Source organism: Solanum pennellii, chromosome 10 (assembly GCF_001406875.1).
Source record: "Solanum pennellii chromosome 10, SPENNV200".
In the NCBI taxonomy this organism is placed as follows: Eukaryota; Viridiplantae; Streptophyta; class Magnoliopsida; order Solanales; family Solanaceae; genus Solanum; species Solanum pennellii.
Genome location: NC_028646.1, coordinates 35,545,354 through 35,565,245, shown reverse-complemented (window position 1 = coordinate 35,565,245; position 19,892 = coordinate 35,545,354). Strand labels below are relative to the sequence as shown.

General features: G+C 33.5%; 1 protein-coding gene across 1 annotated transcript in view; it reads right to left on the bottom strand.

The window, feature by feature from the left end:
- Positions 1 to 13,156: 13,156 nt before the first annotated feature.
- The window catches only part of LOC107001851 (MADS-box transcription factor 23-like), a 9,738-nt gene continuing 3,002 nt past the window's right edge, over positions 13,157 to 19,892 (bottom strand). Inside the window, exons 2-7 of the mRNA XM_015199810.2 lie at positions 17,752 to 17,827; positions 15,164 to 15,225; positions 14,104 to 14,203; positions 13,553 to 13,594; positions 13,383 to 13,466; positions 13,157 to 13,291 (exon numbers count right to left, since the gene is read on the bottom strand). Coding sequence (XP_015055296.1) covers positions 13,157 to 13,291; positions 13,383 to 13,466; positions 13,553 to 13,594; positions 14,104 to 14,203; positions 15,164 to 15,225; positions 17,752 to 17,827 — 499 coding nt within the window. The remainder of the gene's footprint in view (positions 13,292 to 13,382; positions 13,467 to 13,552; positions 13,595 to 14,103; positions 14,204 to 15,163; positions 15,226 to 17,751; positions 17,828 to 19,892) is intronic.

Below are 19,892 nucleotides of genomic sequence, written 5' to 3'. Positions count from 1 at the left end.
TGAGAGAAGGCATGATCTAAATCGCATAACAATAGATTAGAAAGGGGACATTGAATAAAAATTAATCGTACAATAAATATAGCAAAGAAGTTAATTTGTTTTTAGAAACTTCATAGACTCCCCTTCATAAGGGTGGCTCACTTCATGCACAAGAAAGAGACTCTACTTAGTGTTACTTCAAGACACCCTACAACACTTGAACTTGACTCTAACATAGAATTTGTCACACCCCGAGGCTACCCCTAGACATGACATGGGACGTAGGATCACAAGTGAACCCAAGCTAACCCTAAGTCTCACATATCACAAGCATATTGAAATATAACTAACAAAGCGGAAGCCTAACGGAAAAGGGAGTCAAAATTGATAGATATTGAAGTAAGAATATAACTAAATGTCAAAGGGGAAACAACCCTAAACAATTCAATACTAACTCTATGTCTGGAAGCCTCTAATAGAGATAAGTTGTTGGCACAAGTACCCAGCTAAACCTAAAAATACATAAATATTGATAATAAGCTAACCAAACAAAGAGAATTAAAAAACATCCTCGAACTACAACGATTCACCACTGAAGTTGTTGAGTAGGCTTGAAGTCAAACTAAGGGTGATTTAGATGTTAAGCTCCTGAGCCTACATCATAAAATAATGTAGCATTACTTTGAATGTATTTATCATGCATGATATAGATACTGAGTTGAATGATATAAACTGAACAATACAAATTGTGCAACATAAACTGAACACAAAAATAGGATATATTGGAAATATGGTCAATGCACTAAGAGTAGGACAGTGGGCTACTATTAACCGACATAAACCACGTGAGATAAATGTGGAGTCCGATATATATGTCCCACCGAGAGGACACAATATACCTTATCAAGGGTATAGATTCATGACTGTGGCATGATCACTGAAAATGGATGCCCAATAAAGGGGACTCCGAAACCTACAATGGAACATAGTTCTAGAACTTCTAAGGGTAGGTTGAACCCTAATTTAACTCAGTGCTAAGTCTACTTCCAATAAAATATGTATATAGATAAAATACATTTGAAATACTAAGTAGCTCAAACTATTGTAACATAAGTATACCGAAAAACATGATTTTCAGACTGATCTGCCTAGCAAGTACAATTAATGAGTATGATAATTAATATGAGCTAGAGTTCTAAATTTTATGCATATAACTATAAAAATTTTCCAAGAAAGTTATTTAGAATCATGGAACTATAGTAGTTAAAGGCATAATGAATCTCCAAGATTTGGAAACCCTAGGCCTGCACAATTGATGAAAAATTGAAGGAACTGACTGAATTCTAGGGACCTAATAGGTGAAAGGAACCACTAGTAAAAGACCTCATACTTGGTGACTAAAACTATGGAGAAATCCTTTGGATTTCAGTGTTGAACTTGAAGAAGACCTCTGCTTGTTCTCGAGAAATCTTTCACATTTTTCTATTCTTTTATTTCTAAGTTAGACTAGTTTAGTAGAATGAGGGTTCTGGGTAGTTTCCTACTTTATTATTTGGGTTAGACTAAGTAAAAAGGATGTATTTTAAGCAGTAAACGACATATTTTAAGTCCCTAAATCAGAGGGAAAAAACAAAACAACCTCGACTCAAAGCTGATAAAGTGACATTCACGACGGGCCTGACAGGCCGTCTAAGGAATGATTGTCATGTAGTGGGTCATCATGCTGCCCTGCCCCACATGGCTTCACTAAAATGAGCATAACTTTTGCTCCAGTCCTGGAATTATGAAAACTTAGTGGAGTTCAAAAAAGTATTTGAAAATCTTTAATTTTATAGGTCACAGACTACATAATTCATTTTGTTATGAAATATAAGGTCATTTAAAGTTAACCCATACCCTAAAGTCTTACAAAGCTTATTTCACAAGCCACTTCACGGCTCGTGTGAAACTCTGCGGTCCATTTAGGCAACTATGGTTCTTCACAGTGGCCTGGGTTTTTTTGTCTCACTTTCACGAGCCACTCCATGGACCGTGTGAAGTTCCATAAACCGTCTAGTTATTTGTGGTTCTTCACAGTGGATTAGGTGATCATGTGCCCCTTTTATGGGCCACTCCGTTGCTAATATGAGGCTCCACTGAGTGTCTAGTGGTCTGTGATTTCCCACCTATTATTGGGTGAACAACCACGAGTAGAGTGACCAATCATGGTCCTCTTCATAGCCCGTGGACCCCACTATGATTTTCCCTTCTCTCTTATTCAAGCTTAGTTCTAATTTTTGGGATGTTACAACTAGGGTTTCATTAAAGGTTTCAAGGTTATTCACATTTAGGGTTTTGATCATCAATATACTTGGGAATTGACTATGGATCTCTTTCATCTATTGATTTATGGGAAACTCCTGATACCAGAAGCACTCCCCAATGACTTAGAGCCTGATGTGTTACCTTTTTTATCATGTCGAAACCTGGGGAATGGAGCACTAGCTGGTGAAGGACTGGGGTTGTATACCTTTGCTTAAACTATGCGCGGCTCTCACTGTTTAACTTTTGTTGTGAGTATTCGTAATTTCCTGTTCTAAATTTTTTTTATCCCTAGCCATTTCCCTAAGCTTATCTCCGTAACATGTTGAGAATGAGTCATTAATCTAGAGATATCCATATCCCCTAGAAGCTAGCATTCATGCACTCGGTTTTTACCGCATTGGATACCCCAAATAAGAAATTACTCATTTGTTCCCTTGGATCGACAATCATGTGTGTAGAATGCCTAGAGAGTTGAGTGAACTTCATCCCGTACACTTGGACCGACATTGAACACTGTTTCAAGTTCATAAACTTTTGTGCCTTAGCTTATCTCAACTCCCTTAGAAAGAACCTGTCTAGAAAAGCTCTAGTAAAACAATTCCAAGTCACAAGAGCTACATCTCCACTCTTTTTTCCTTTCCACTGAGTGAACTAGATATGATCCACATCCTTAAGTTGGTAAGATGCAAACTCCACCCTATCACTTCTAGACACTTGCATCACCTCTAGACACTTGCATCACCTCTAGGATATTCTGAACTTCATTAGTAATGTTTTGTGGGTCCTCAACAACCTCTGACGTAGAAACTCATGAAGATTCATTTGAAAAAAGTCTTAAACCTTACGTATCGCTGATCCACCATTAATATTTGCAAGAACTATAGCCTGCTGATTGTTCAAATTGGCTACACCCTAAGCCAAGAGTTGGATCGCATTCTGAATTTTTGCATTCGTAACTTCATGAAGTGTGTTATCATTTTGTGCATTAGCATTCTATGTGTTATCCATATGAGGAGGCATGATCTGAAACATATAACGATGGATTAGAAGGGATAAGTGCAATCATACCTCATGCATAATAAGAATAACAAAGAAATAGAATTTTTACTTGAACACTTTCTATCCTCCATCTCTAGGTGTGGCTCGCTTCACACTCATGAAGTGGGCTTTACTTAGTGCGGTTTTTAGACACACAAGGGCTCTTGAACCTAATGCTCTGATCCAAAGTCTGTTATGCCCCAAAGCTATCGCTTGATATAACACGAGACCTAGGATCACGAGTGACCCAAACTAACCCTGAGTTTGACATGTCATAGGCATATTAAAAATAACTAAGTAAAAGATAAACTATGCAGAATCTAAATCAATAGATATTTTGAAAGGGAAGAAACCCACTAGTCTGAATATCAATAAATAAAATGAGTTTAGTGATGACTAAAATAACTACTTAAGAACTCAAGATAAATGTACAACAATGTCTGAAAAACCTCTAACTAAGTTGAGTTGCTGGGACATGCCCCCAACTAACTCTAACAAGACTGACAACTAAAAATAAGGAATGAAATAGATAGCATGTCTATTTTCTTTATAGTATGAGGATTCACCACAGAATTCAAATATAGAATTGATCTAAGCCTGATGCTGTGTTCCTGAACTTACATCATGAAATGATGTAGCACAAAGTATGCATTAGTAATTGGAATGTACTGAGCATGCAAGATATAGATATGCTAAGATGAACAAAGTATACAAGGGGAACAATGCATAAGTCAACAATGATATAATCTAAGTATAAGTGAAAGATAAAATGAATGCAATGACCAAATACTAATAATGAAGATAACATGATGAATTGTATATTGATGTAACTTCTAAAAACCTAGTCAATATAGTAAGAGTCTGACTATTGGAGCTACTATTAACCGACATAAACCACGTGAGTTAAAACATAAAGTACGATGTATACGCTCCCTCGAGAGGACCATATATTGTCAAGGGTACAAAGGCATGACCGTGGCGTAATAACTAAATCTGATGCCCAACTAAGGGGACTTATAAACCCCCACATGCATGTAGTTCTGGGACTTTGAGGATACGCTGAACCCTAGTGTAACTCGGTTCTAAGTCTACTCCCAACCAAATACATATAAACCTAGAATACACTAAATACTGAATAGCTTAAAATACTAACATGCTAACTGAGAATGCAACATAATATACTTAGAATGTGACATTCGACATTTGGAGCATAATTTTTTATTTAACTACCTTAACAAGTATAATTCATGAGCTAAGAAAATTTACACAAACTAGATTTTTGAGTTTATACAAGGAGTTAACAAGCATTTCCAATGAAACATTTTATTTAGACTATGGATACTATAATAACTGAAATCACCACAATTCCCAAGATTTTCCAAACCCTAGATCTGAACAAGTTATATAGGATCAATGACTGAGTGAATTCTATGGATTTAGTAGATGAAAGGAACCCACTATTGAAATCCCACACACATGTTGATGAAATCTATGTTGAAATCCCTGGAATTTCGAGGCTGAATTTTAAAGAACACAACTGTTTGTTCTTCAACAAAAAACTAATGCCTTTTTTTCTTTTTTTCATTCTAACTTGGATGATTTCGGAGAATGAGGGTTTCTGGTACGTCTAACTAGATTATTAGGCTTAGGCTGAGTAAACAACATATTTTAAGTCTTAAACAATTGAGTTTAGAAGACCGATTCATAGGGGAAAAGACCAAAATGACCATGACTTGAAGTTGACGAGGGGTCATCCACAAGAAAACTAACCAGATTGTCGTGGGACCACAATCCGTTGAATGGGTCGTGGTTCTTGGATAATGTTACAGGTTCTTTGTATTCCCATCCACAGTCCACTTCACGGACCGTGTGAAAGACCACTAGCCTTGAAAACCTTTCGTGATTTTTCTCTTAAGGTTAGTGGTCTGCTGGGTAAGTCGATGGGCCCATCCACAACTCGTTTCTTGGACCAAGACCCATCAACTGTGTCATGGTTCAACACTTGAGCCCTGGTGGCTCTGTCTAATTTCCATGGGCCACTGTACGACCCATGTGGGGGATCCACGACCTGTGGAGGGATCTATGGTATACCACATCTGGCTGGGTGTGAACTACGATGAGGGTGAGGGGTTCCTTTCACGGCTCGTGAACCCCTTCGTAGTTCATCAATTTTCTATTGTTCAGTTTTAGTTAGGTTCTGAGGTGTTGCACCTTGAATCTATAACTTTATATTTTATGAGAAAAATTAATTGTATTGCTTCAAAGGTTGGTAAAATCCTCACAATAACAAACCTTAATAAGAACATACTGTTCATCACAACTACAAGCGGGAGAGTTTGATGTAGAAATAATGAGAAGAAGAGTAAATAGAAGGGTGGGCCAAATTAAATGGTAAATGGGTCGGGTAAAAGTTATTAAAAATTAAAAATTTAATAAGTGAAAATGTTAATTAAGACTAATTAAATTATTTAAGAATCTTCCGTTACTTCCATTTGATTAATGAAATATTTGGCCCATTTCCCCAACAATAAGGGCATAAATGGATAAAGTATAAATGAAAGACATTCTTTTTATCATTTCCCATATATATATACACATGTATATAGATATATATATATATATACATGTATATATATATGTGTGTATATATATATATATATATGTATGTGTATATATATATATATATATATATATACACATGTATATATATATATATATATATATATATACATGCATATATATGTATATATATATACATGTATATATATATACATATATATATATAGGATGAGAGAATTTTTAAAAAAAAAAGCTAAAAGAATTCCGAGAAAAGTGAAAAAATAAAATGTTACCATATAAGTCTCTAATAAAGTATAAAGGGAGATAAAAGTAATAAATGAAATATAATAAATTTAATAATAAAAGTGAATGAAAAAACATTAAAATAAAAGTTAAAAAATAAATGCAGATATAAAACTAATGACTATCCCGGATAAAAAATTTCAGCTGATGCAATTAAGCTAAGGAGAGCAAGAAAAAAGCAACAAAATAGTAATGAAATAGTAATGAAATAGTAAAGAAGCTTAGGAAAGAAAAGAAATATAAGATGAAAAGACTTAAGAAATAAGATATTTCTTTGTTTAGCTAAAGAATAGTCTACATAAACTGCAGCAAGGACAATTATAATGCTTAATTAAATAGACGTACAAAACATAATTGTCAACATTGGACCTAAAATGTCCAATCCTTACATATATCAGACGATTTGGACAATAACAAAAATTGACTTTAAGAACCTATTGGATTAAATTTTACAATATGAAACTATATTTTCTTAAATGCAAAATCAACATACTTAATAGTTAGGTACAACCCCTCAAGCGCAGAGTACTGTCTTCCTAAGCTTATGAATCCATTATTGCATCATTTCTTCTTCCTTAAATTTTTCACTCGCTCAAGAAAAGAAACTAGGAAACCTCAACTTCAGTGTGGCATAATCTTCCAATGTTGCATCATCTCCTGACATATGATCCCATTTAACAAGTATGTGTGGAATGTCCTTAGTTCATATCTTGATCATCTCCTTTCAGAATCTCTTTAGGATGCACACAATTTGGGGAAGATATTATTGGGTATGTTAAAGTGTGTAACCAATGTAGGTAAGGACTTCAGTTGGAACACATGAAAGTGTGATGCGAAACCACAAGATGAGGAAGTTTTAACTTTTAAGCAGCAAATTCTTCTTCTATAAAATCTAATAAGGACCATAATACTTAGCTAATAGTTTGTAAAATGTCAAGTTAGAAATGGTGAGCGGTATGTATGGTTCGATATTCACATATACCCATGCTCCTTCTTTAAACTGTTGATCAGCCACACCATAGTAACCCTTCTAGTCGCGGGATGAAATTCGATAACAAATTATTGGCTCAAAATAATCAACCCAGAAATAAGCTCAATTGTCCCATAACTTTCTCCTCTAGATGGGAAGTATATATAGAAAGGTAGAAAAGGAGATCATCTCCCATTCTCTGTTGAGCTCTAGAGATATGGAATTTTAGTAATTGAATCTTGAATTCTCTAGTGATAAGTCTCATGTACACCTCTTCTTATACTAAATCTCATGGAACATAAGCACTCTGTATGGGTGGAGTTTGTCTACATAAAGCTTTAAATAGAGTGGTTTGGATGGTTGAGTCAAAAGGTGGTATTATACCACCATTCTACCGACAAAAGGTTAACCCTTAATTAAATCTATAGTGTTCAATTGATTGCCTCTATTTGACCATATGTTAGAGGATGGTGTGTGTTCGATATACTTAAGGTCACACCTTGCATTGCAAAGAGATTCTGTCATACCTTACTCATAAATATTAGATCCCTCTCATTGATGATATTTTTCTAGCATCGCATGGATTTTGTAAACCTTACCTAACTATAGTTGATACATGTAACTAGTCATATATGGGGGGGATAATTGCTATGAAATGCCCATATTAAGTAAGTTTATCCACCACCACTAAAATAGTAGTTTTACCAGTTGATTTAGGTAACCCGTCTATGAAATCAATGCTCACACTAGCCCATGTAACAACCAATATCTTTAGAGGTTGGAGGTGATCTGGATGGGCAACTTGTCATACTTTCTCCTTTGGCAAGTTGCACGACTCTTTGCCGTCTTTGTCACATCTTCTCTTTATCCTTGACAATGGAATCTATTAAAAACTCTCTTGTAGGTGTTGTTAACACCAAAGTGCCCACCAACTAGTTTCTCATGCCAAATTATGAGGATCGCTTTTCTCAACACGAAATTTTCCTGAGCTATTAATTCACAAATATAAACTCCTTGACGACCCTCCCCCTTCTTGAGATTATCTTGATCAAATGCTCTTTCTACAGTAGGATCTTCAGCCTAACTATTCTTGATCTTTCAAAAATTATAATCATATTAGGAACAATCATTGTAGTCACCTCTCCTAGTTGCAGTGTGTACAAAGAATCTACTGCCTTGTTCTCTTTTCTCCTCTTCTACGCAATCTCAACGTGTAGTTGCATGAACTAAGCAATCCTTTCATTTAAGAGCATGTATGAATGTTCTGACATATTATGAATTTCAGTTCTTTTGATTAACTCTCACAATGAACTTATTCCCCATCAAGTATTGTGTTCATTAAAGCACAACTAAGACCAAAGAAAATATTTCCTTATCATACATAGAAATCCTTGGTGCATCATAGATGGCCCTTTGTTGAGATCACTATTGGTTGTCCTTCCAACATTAGTATAGCTCTAGTTCCATAGTCACGTGCATATGTTTCCACAATGAACACAACAGAGTTATTTGACAAAGTTAAAGCAAGTGCTAAAGTTAGTGTTTTCTTTCCTTCAGCTTTTCAAAAGCTTAAAATTCCCTTCATACCATTTGAGGCTATCTTTCTTCATTATATTAGTCAAAGGCTTGCTAATTACTCTATAATGATTGATAGACCTCTCCTAAGAACTTATCAAGCCTAGGAAGCCCCTAAGTTCCCTCAAATTCTTAGATAATGACCATTGTCCAACAACACTGATCTTCTTGGGATCAATTGCCACCCCTTTATTAGATATAACATGTACGAAATATTTAACCGTACTAACACCAAAAATATTTTTGGCTTGCCTCACACACATCTTGTGTTTCATCCGTAATTTAAAGGTCATTCTAAGATGAACCAGGTGTTCGGTTAAACTTTTGTTGAACACTAGAATATTATCAAACAAGACCAATATGAACTTCCTAATGTGCTCTTTAAACACATGATTCATCAAAATTTCGAAGGAGGATGGAGCATTGGATATCCCAAAGTGTATAACAATTACTCATAATAGCTTGCATTTATTGTGAATGCTATCTTAACAATGTCCTCGGTGGCCATCCTTATTTGATGATAACCTAATTTTTTAATCTATCTTAGCATAGATGTTAGATCCACCTAGTTCTTCTAGAAAATTTATATAATAGGGATCGTGAATTTATCCTTAACTGTTTCCTCATACACACAACCACCAACTCCCATATTTCTTGCCAACTAGCATTACTGGTCAAGCATATGCACCGGAACTGGGTTCTACAATGCTTTGATCAAGCATTTTTCTGATCAGTTTCTCAATAACATCGTTTTGTGTGTTTACGAATACCTATAATGCCTTAACCTTAAGTTCACAATATCACTTCCAAATTATATAGGTATCTTGTGATAAAATGGTCCCCTCGATGGTGGTCACCCCTTTTAATCAACAAATAACTAAGAGTTTTCTTTAGTGATGGCCAATATTGTCTCTAGTACTGTTGATTTCATCTTCAATTCTTCTTCTGCTAGTATTACCTTTATTATTTCTAACACCTACCTTAACCATTTTATCCAACTGCTTGGTAACCACAATCTTTAGCTTGTTGAGAACTCCTTGCAACATTTAATCATGTCACTCATATGTCTAGTGTCAATTCCTAAAAATTCATCCTTAAATCACCCAAAAGAAGCAACAACTCTACTCTCAAGATTAAGTCACAATACCTAAGTGGGATTCCATATACTTTATCATCCAAGAGAAGGTTTTTCACAACAAAATTTGTATGCCTATCATGACCAACTACTATATTAATGGCTGAGTTCACACAACTTCAACATCTCCTTGGAGTTCCCTTGGCAAACCTTCCTCCATGAAGTTATGAGAACTACCAGGATTAATGTAGATGTCCAGTGGTCTATTCTGGCAATGCCTATCCACTCTTGAAGTGTGTTAAGTAGGAATTCTATAGAGTTCATGCACTGAAATTTTACAAACCTCCCATTTATCTTTTTTTTTGGGGATCAGGGTCATCTATTTTCACCTTTCGTTCTTCTTGTTCCTCATCATCATCTTGAAATTGCATTATATACAAGACTTTGATCCTCCACATTTGTGCAAAGGAAGGAACTTGTTATCACTGAAGATGCACAAACCCTTTTATCTTCTCTTATTCCTCTCAGCAAACGATAATCTCTTGTTATTGTTCTTATTCAAATTAAGAGGTAATTCCCTATTAGCCTAGTCATAAACCTTCTTGGATCCATACCCTTTGAAAAGGATCTGTATGAGTTACTCATGTACTCAGAACCACTAGCAGAGGAAGAGAATCTTGTAAGCTTAATTAAGGCCTAAACTTGAGCTTCGGTATATCACCAAGTGATAAGATTGACGCATAAAAAATGGCCTAATAGTGAGACCTATATAAGATCTCAAAGTAATGAAACTACTGATAGCATACTTTACAGGATTGTTAGCCTAATCATGATCTTATCAAACTCATTTTAATAATCGTTGATAGATCCATTCTACTTACCCAATTTAAGTTCAAACATAAAATCCTTAAACACAACTACGAATTTGTCTATGAGAGCATACATATACTCATTGTAAGTAAAATATGGTAGGTTTTGCCTACTCTTGATGTAAGCTAGGTGCAATTTTATTTCTAAATCATCAATACACAGTGAAACAACTCTTACCTTCTCAATTAGAGGTGTCTCATAAGGAAAAAGGCAGATCAACCTTTGTAGACCCAAGACCTTAGATATGTTTCATTGATCCTTCAAAAATCTATATTGGATAGATGAGATATAGGGTAAGTGAAGTGACCTCAAAAGTTAGGTTGGGTGCTCCTCCTGCAGGACCTCCTGTTGGTATCTGGCCATGAAACCCTGCATAAGGTATCTGAGTTGATGCTCCAATAGGGCTCTGGTATGGGGCTGAGTTCCTGACTCTATATGCCCGACAAATCCTACCCCCAATATAATACTAAGGTTTTGATGTATGTGTCCTCCTAATGGTATTTGAAAGTAGGGTAAAGAACCCCTTCCAAATTGATATCCACTAGGTTTAACCATAGCAACTGTTCCTCATGTGTGAAGCAAAAATCCAATCCATGGATTTGCCCCATGGAGTATATACCTCACTACTTCCCTTATTTTCCATAGTAAAAGCTACTTCATCCTTCTTTTTTCACAGCCCCTAAGGATTTCTTAAGTTCAACAATTGATTTTTTCATGTTGGTCTTCTATTTAATTCTACTTCGCTGAGAATTGAGCTAACTTCATGGTCATTCTTTCAAAAATTCTTTAATTTCTCTTCTTTTAGCCATTAGTCTACCCATATAGTTTAAGAGTGTGTTCTGATACCAATATGTGATTAAGCTTTAAGAAATCAATGAAAAATCAATAAGATAGAAATAAAACAACAATGAAGCTACGAAAAGAAAAGAACAAGAAAAGGAAAAGAGTAAGCGACAAGCTATTTTCTATTTACCTAAACAATTCTATGTATAAACTTCAACAAGGATATTTACAATGCTTAAATATCTAAGACATGCCTTGGAGACCGTACAAAAATTAATTGTAATCATTGGACCTAAATTGTTCAATCCTCAAACATATCGGGCAACTTGAAAAATAATAGAAATTGACCTTAAAACTTATTGAGTTAAGCTGAACAATATGAAAATATTTTTCTAAAATGAAAGTCTAACCAACATAATGACTAGGTACAACACCTCAAACACACAATTCACTACTTCATTCTTGCATCATAACAATGGGATACTTTCATAAATTACTTTGGGATGGGGTGATTCACGTTATTACTTTCATTTTTCGCTCTATTTTATGTGTTGTTTCCTTAAATATATTCATCTTCATTTTTCTCAAATACATGTAGTTGTATACAGGTCTCCTTATATTATTATTATTATCTTAAATCCACAAGTTAACTAAATTCTTGTATCTAACAATTTAACGTTTTATTTTTCTTTCAAGACAAGGTTCACATTACAATACTCCCATTGAACATTGTAGTTGAAATCCACAAAATATTCTTCATTTGTCTATCTTTTTTGTTCCCGATCACTTAAAAAATAGCATAACAACATTCTTCTCTAGAGTTTGGATGTTTTTTTATTCTTTTTAAGAAAGTCCCTTATATTCTCATTTGATTTGCTCTTCGTATATTTAGGATATGTTTTCTTATTGAGATTGTAGTTGTCGTTTTCCAAATTGTGCTTTAGACTACACTTCATTAGTTCCATTAAACATTCATCTTCACTAATGTTCTCCTCTATTGAAGATTTTTCAGTAACACGAGGAGTCCTTCTTTACCATTTTCTCAATTATTATATTCATTGTAAAATAAATTTTACGTTCTACAACAATAGATAGCATTTTCTTTTTCAAGAATCACTTTTTTAAAATTTCATCAAAGCTAGTGTTGTAAGATTTGACAGTATGCTTTCTCATCTTTACAACCATAATCATCTTTGTCTTTTCTTGAGTTTCGTAAAACGAAACCTTCTCAAACATCATTTCATCATTCCTTTCTAGGTTATAATATCCATATATTTACATGACTTAAATATCTATAATATCCATATATTTACATGACTTTTCTAGCATGTATATCATTTCGAAATAGTATCATCATTTAATTCAATTCATTCTCACTTAATCTAATTACATGTATTCAAACATACAATTGTTACATTAGTATCCTAAATATATGAGTTAGTTAAATTCATATATCATACAAATCATGAACTCTTTTCTTTCCCAGGATAAGATTCACATATTTCAACAAGTGATATAAACACAATATAATTTAAATATGCAATTTGAGGCATTAACTTTTGTCATGCTTTATGCTAGACTTTAACATGGCATCCTTGAATGGGCTGCTGCAGTTATAACCTGATCATGAATTTCAACCGACACATTAAATATTCTCTGAGTTATATATGCATATCGAATTTGTAGAGTTTCAAAGAGTATTACCCCAAACTAATTTCACATTCTTGTACTGCTCTATTGACCTTTAGTTGTAATGGAACACATGATTCCTTTTCTAAAGTATGTACACTGCAACTTCCTTCTTCTAATTTTATGCTCTCAGTTTCTCCATTAACCTGAGAAGAAAAAAACAATTATTTTGTTCTTTCACACAATCCTAATATGAATAAGTAAAAAAGGCATCTTTGTTTTGTAGTAAGATAGTACCTTGTTATGAAGTAGTGTATTTTGTTGGTGGATGAGAGTAAGCTTGTTAGACATTTCCACATTTTCATGACCAATAAGTGCACTCTGCAAAATATTGCATATATGAGTACTTAGTATATATCAATTTTTTTTATATTGGAGTCACTAGAGTACTAATATCGATTACAAACCTTCTGATTTAATTCTTCTATCTCATCAGTTAACATCTTTTCCTGCACAAGTGTGACTCCATGTTAATTGTTGAATCTTGATGTCTTCGTTGTAATATCTAAATGTGTCATTTAACTTGATCTCATTTCACATTTATGCCCTTCAACTTTGGATATGCACAAGTAGACACTTAAACTTGTATAAAGCTAAACAAGTAGACACATGAGTCCTACGTGGCACAATACACGTAGGACAACAAAAATGATATGTAGGACATATGTTCAATTTTATACAAATTTAAGTGTCTACCAACTTTGGAAATGCACAAGTAGACACTTAAACATGTATAAAGTTGAATAAGTAGACGCATGAGTCCTATGTGACAAAGTACACGTAGGACAAAAAAATGATATGTAGGACATGTGTGTTTATTTGTTCAACTTTATACAACTATAAGTGTGCAAATCCAAAGTTGAAAAACATAAATGTGATTTGAATCCAAGTTAAAGGGCACATTTATATATTATGTTGTTAAATAATATGTCATGACATACAATAGTGATATACTCACCTTTTTAATGCGGATATTCTTCAAGCTCATCTCCATTTCATTCTCTAGATTATCAAGATCACTTATTCTCATGCCAGAAAGTTCTCCCCTCTTCAATCTCCTGCAATATTTTTCATTTTAATATTGCTACTTGTACGCATTTTGTACCTCTAATCCATCACTGCCTAATTTCTTCTTTTCCTAGGTCAGGAGAGGCTCGGCAGTGTTAAAAAAAGATATGTGTCTTAGGCCTCCAAATTTAAGAAGCCTCATTTTTAATAATAATAGGTTATAAGTTATTATTTTTTAACTAATATTGAGTACTATTTGTAGAAAAGGTAAACTTTTCATGAAAATGAAGGAATTCTTAGAAGAAATTTGACATATTTGGAGTACTATATCTGATGAAAAATAAATTAAAATAGGAATGATTATATTATCAATTGAAAACTAGATGAAATCAATTGTATAAAAGTTATTAACAATTCAAGTTATGCTTGAGTCGCTCCTTTCCTAGGTCTTTGCTCATAATCAAACACAATCAACATAATAACAATTTTTTATTTCACTGTTAGTTGACTTTTTGTCTTAAATATGCCTTTTAATTTGATTTTAGCTCACATTTACACCCTCCAACTTTGAATGTGCACAAGTATTTAAAATTTGAATAAAGTTGAACAAATAGACACACGTCCTATGTGACATCCTATATAATAATTTTCATCCTATGTGTATTATGTCATGTATAACTCGATAAAGTGTCTACTTGCGCGAGAACATAATGACTGTTAAAGTAGAGTACGTCCTTTTCATCACTAAGAAATGATCTTTCATATAAAAATTCGTTACCTAGTTTTAGATGTTCTTAATATTTGTGACCACAACCAAAGTTGAATAGAATTATCTATATGCATGGTAAAATAGTTAGAATGTCATGTTATAATTACTACTTTCACTTATAAGAATTCCACTAAATATTTTGACATAATGTGCATATATATTAGAATAACTTCACTAAACATAACTTATTTAACTGAAGGGGATTATGGATGCTCTTGGCAAATGTAATTTGTGAAATTACCAGTAATTTTCATGAAGATCATCCAATTGTTGTCTCAGCCTTTCTACCTCCGTTCGCCAGAACTACAAATTAAGAAAAAATAGCTACTAACAATATTATTGAGTGAAGCATTTTTTTAATCTGTTATAATTTTTTTTGTTAAATTGATTATTTTTTAAAAAGTAACAAATAAATGTCTAAATCCTAAAATAAGTTAGATGGATAATATTCATATCTTTAATATAAGAACATATCTTAGTAAAGAGTTTTAAAACGGATTGACATTGGAGATTAAATTGGGTTCAATTGTGAATTCTCTTAAAATGGATTGGACTTGAATGAGTTGAGATTAAACTCAATCAAAATTTTCTTGAGCCCAATTCTTAAAATTATAGGAGTGGACGGGTTACCGATGTTTCGGTTATTTTTTACAACCTTAGCAACATCTATAAAGTACATAAGATGTAACCACAAATCTCTTTTTGGACATGTGGATAATGAAATTTAATTGTATTCAAAATTGTAGAAAATAAATATTATTAAATTTAAAATATATTACTCTAGATAAATGAACTAATACAATTAAATAAATTATTTAAGTACAAACAATATAATTTAATCAAATCCAATTTCATTTATCTAGCCTATTAAAGTCATCTTATCATAGAGGTCTAGTTTGATGTCACGTGTCAAATGGTGTGGCATGTCAAGGAAATTGAATGAGCCAATAGGATCATGTCGTATATCAAAATGCCATAGCATATTGCCTAATCAAATTAAAGGTCAATGGATATACACCATATGAACAAGTGACATGTTCTGACCAATCAAACAAGACCATCTCAACTTCAATCTGATTGGTCGAAAATAATTTATCTTCATCACAGCTCTTTTATTTCACAACTATAAAAATAAGTCTTTATAATCTAGAAAAGACTTTAAAATACTAAAAATAAGCTAAAGAAAGCTCGTGGATCAAATACCATAATTTCACTACAAACTACAAACATTCATGCACTCAAGCATTTCTCTACAAGTTTTAGAGATCAAGACAAAGAATCATATCAAGATCAAACACCCTTGAACTCAATCATAAGTCAAGATAAATACCATCAATTAAGGATCCAGCTTCAATCCCCTGAATTCTAGTATAAGTCAAGATCAAGTTCATCAAAATATAATATCAAGATAAAAATCTTTTGTACTGGGTTTTAAGCAATTTTGATGATTGACAAAGAAAGATGAAATACGTCAGTCAACATGGTTCGAAGGTACACTGTCATAAACAGATGAATTCTTGAAATCTTTCAAAATAAATAAAGACAAGAATATAGAAATAAAAAAATAAATAATATAATTTCATGATAAAACGCAAGGAATCAGACTAGTGATGAATTTAAGAAAAAGAATCTATGCGTTTGATTTGAAGAAGGAATCAAAAGAGGTAAGGTGTTTTACTTGAAGAAGGAATCTAACTTGAAGTAGAACTCTTCAAGTTACTGCTGAATTGAAGAGTTTTAGTTCGACTACAATACGTCAGAATCAATGAATATGATTTGAAGAAGGAGCCTAACAAAGTACGGAGTTTAAATTGAAGAAGGAGTGTAACAGAGTTAGGAGTTTGAATTGAATTGAAGGAGTGTAACGAAGTAAGGAGTTTGAATTGAAGATAGAATCGTATTTGAAGTAGAACTCTATGTCAAGAGAGTTCAAGTCAATAAAGAGTTTGAAATGAACAATAGCTCTATGAAGAATTGTGCTTAAATAGAGCTGAAGTCGTCTAAAATACGTGTGCACTTATAGAGAAAAAAGAGCAATTAAATAATTGACATCGTAAGTGCTATCAACGAACTGAAGAAAAACCTCAAAGAACCTGGTACTTTTCCAGAGCTTATGTGTTAAAAGTTTTTCTTCGATTGAGTCTTGATTTAATCTTAGTTTAGTGAGTTATAAACTGATTAGAAGTGTTGTCTTTAGGCTATGATAACTCCAAGAATTTGGAACACATACCTTGGATATTTGTTTTGAAGGTTAGGATTTAGTGTTAGTTCTTAGGATTACAAGAGTTGTAATCTGAATTCATAACTTTAATGTCAAGAATTAGAGTTAGTTCATAGGATTGAAAAAGTTATAATTTAAATCCATGATTTGAAGTTAAGGAATTAGGGTTAGATCTGTAGGTTGAAAAGTTTGTAATCTATTTTTTGTGGAGGTTCAGTGATTTAGTAAAGTTGGAGTTAAATTCTGTAGGTGTACATGTCACAGTTTTTTACACCTTTTGAGTCAGGTGTTTTCCACGTAAAATACTGTGTTTTTACTTAATGTTCTTACTGCTTTGTTGGAACGCGTTAGGCATTCTGTTACACACTTAGGTGGAAGTTAAAGTAAATAAATTAATAGGTTATGCAGAATAATAATCTGAATTTATATTTGGAAAAGAAGAAATAAGGATTCCATTGAGATTGTAAGTTGTAACATTACTATGATTATTGCAATATTTTCAATCTTAACTTTTTTTTTCGACCCAAATTTACTATCTACATGGCCCTTTTTAGTCAAATCCTGTCTAGATCTGTGTAATGAACAATGTAACACTGATAGAAAATTACCTTGGCTTCTATTGAGGGTGTCAACAAGCGATAGTGTTCCTTTTCTTCATCATATCTTTGAAATATTGATTCCATGCTAAAAAGAAAAAGCTAAAACATTATTAGTCAAATGAACATGTATAACTCTTACCGTGTTTTTGATGTTCTTGAATACACAATGCCAAGATAGATTAAATGCAAAAACTTATGATATTTGGTGAGGAAATTAAGAAAATTATATCTTGTGGAGACATTAACAAGAATATCAAGATTATACAATAAAGTTGACACATAGTTTCAAAGACTTTATTAAAGTTTAGACCCTTTTACCAAGGAGAGGAAAAGCTTGCTAAACACTATAAACTTATATTGGTGGAGTTGTTCTCACATGAAAAATCTTCAATACAAAAAATTCGTCATGAGAATGGGAGGAAATATGAGGACCTCATCATCAACTTGGAACTCAATATGGTCATGGATGATACTGAACAAATTAAAAGAAATACAAGGTTCACCGAGTACATAAGATGGATTAAAATTCAGGACAATATGCTAAGCCAACATACAATGGAATAAAGAGGGAGATTTTATTGCACAAAATGCTTCTTCAGATCTATTAAACAGAAAAGAAGCAGCAATGCGTTATTTTCATAACCTATTCATTGAAAAAGAGAAAATTCCTAATTTTGGAGTTCTCAAGCACATAGATAGAGAAGAGAACCCTCTAGCTTTGTACAATTTTGACCTATAAGTTAATCTAATTTCTTTAATAAGATTAATCATTTCTAACATCTTGGCTATTAGACTGATGATAGTTTACTTCCGAAATTATCATCCGATAGTCAATTGATGAGTGGTAGATTTGCACTCAATTAAATTCTATATTGTGCCCCCACCTGATCAGGGAGTCTTGACCAGGAGCAAAGGTCGTCTTTCTGGCTAGAACATTAGTACATAGACACCTCAATCACTAATTAGCGCTTAGCCGCCGACTACTGTAGATGTTGAATTCAGCGGAGCTATTCAAATACTCTCTTAGGTTGTTGTAGCATAGTCTCGGTGTCACGACATAGTTTTCCAGAAATGGTAATTTGCATGATTCAGTTGGTACTTGGAGGATTCAGTCGGAGTTTCTCTACATGAATCCTCCAGGTCAAAGGTTGAGGAAGACCATCTAAGCATCATTGATGAGGTGAAGAAAATACTAAGGGTGATGCATGCCAGCGAAACATAGGGGTTTTAACTTGCAAACTATCAAACACTTGATATGAACAATGAGAGTTTATTTGTGGGGAAGAAGCAACTTCTATTGAATGAAATAGTTTTATGGATGCTTTACTTGATCCATTCTTGCCAATGTAGTTTAGGGAAGCTAAGGATAAGGAGCTCATGAGTATCAAACAGGAAGAAACTAGTGTTAAAGAATATACCTTCAAGTTCATTCAGCTATCTCAATATGCTCTTGGAGTGGTGTAGAACATGAGGGAAAGGATGAAGCGTTTTGTATCAAGAGTGGAAAGACGTGTATCTAAGGAGTGTGTTGCAACCATGCTTCACATGCAAGGATATCAATATCTTCAGACTTATGGTTTATGTCGAACAGGTTAAGGTAGAAAAGTTGTGTTGGATTGAGAAAGATTTTGATGGTTGATATTCGATAAATGAGGGAATACATGCAAAGAAGAGGTTCATCCAACATGTTCCTAATCAAACAGAGTCCTAGTGGGATTAGGAGAAGAAGTCTTGATCTGGCAAAAGAAAGTTATGGCGGTAGAAGGCTAAGGCAGTGGATGAAGCATAAAAGGAAACTCAAACCTACAAGGGAAGGGAAGGAGTAAAAGGTCACCCACTTCGACACAAAGAAGGAGAGGTTTAGTACAAGGGTAGGGTTTTCTACGGAGAAGTTTGTGCTCTTAAATAGAGAGATACAGGGTGTGTTTGGCATGATGGAAAATATTTTCGATTTTCTCATGTTTATTTGAGTTAAATGTTTTGGAAATTTTTTTTAAATCAATTCAATTTTCTCATATTTAAGGAAAATGACTTCCCTTTAAAACTTAAGGAAAATATTTTCCAAAACTCACTTCCAATTTCAAATTAACTCCCCCTCCCACCCCCACCCCCAAACAAAATAAATCAAAGTTTGTTTTAAACAATGTTTA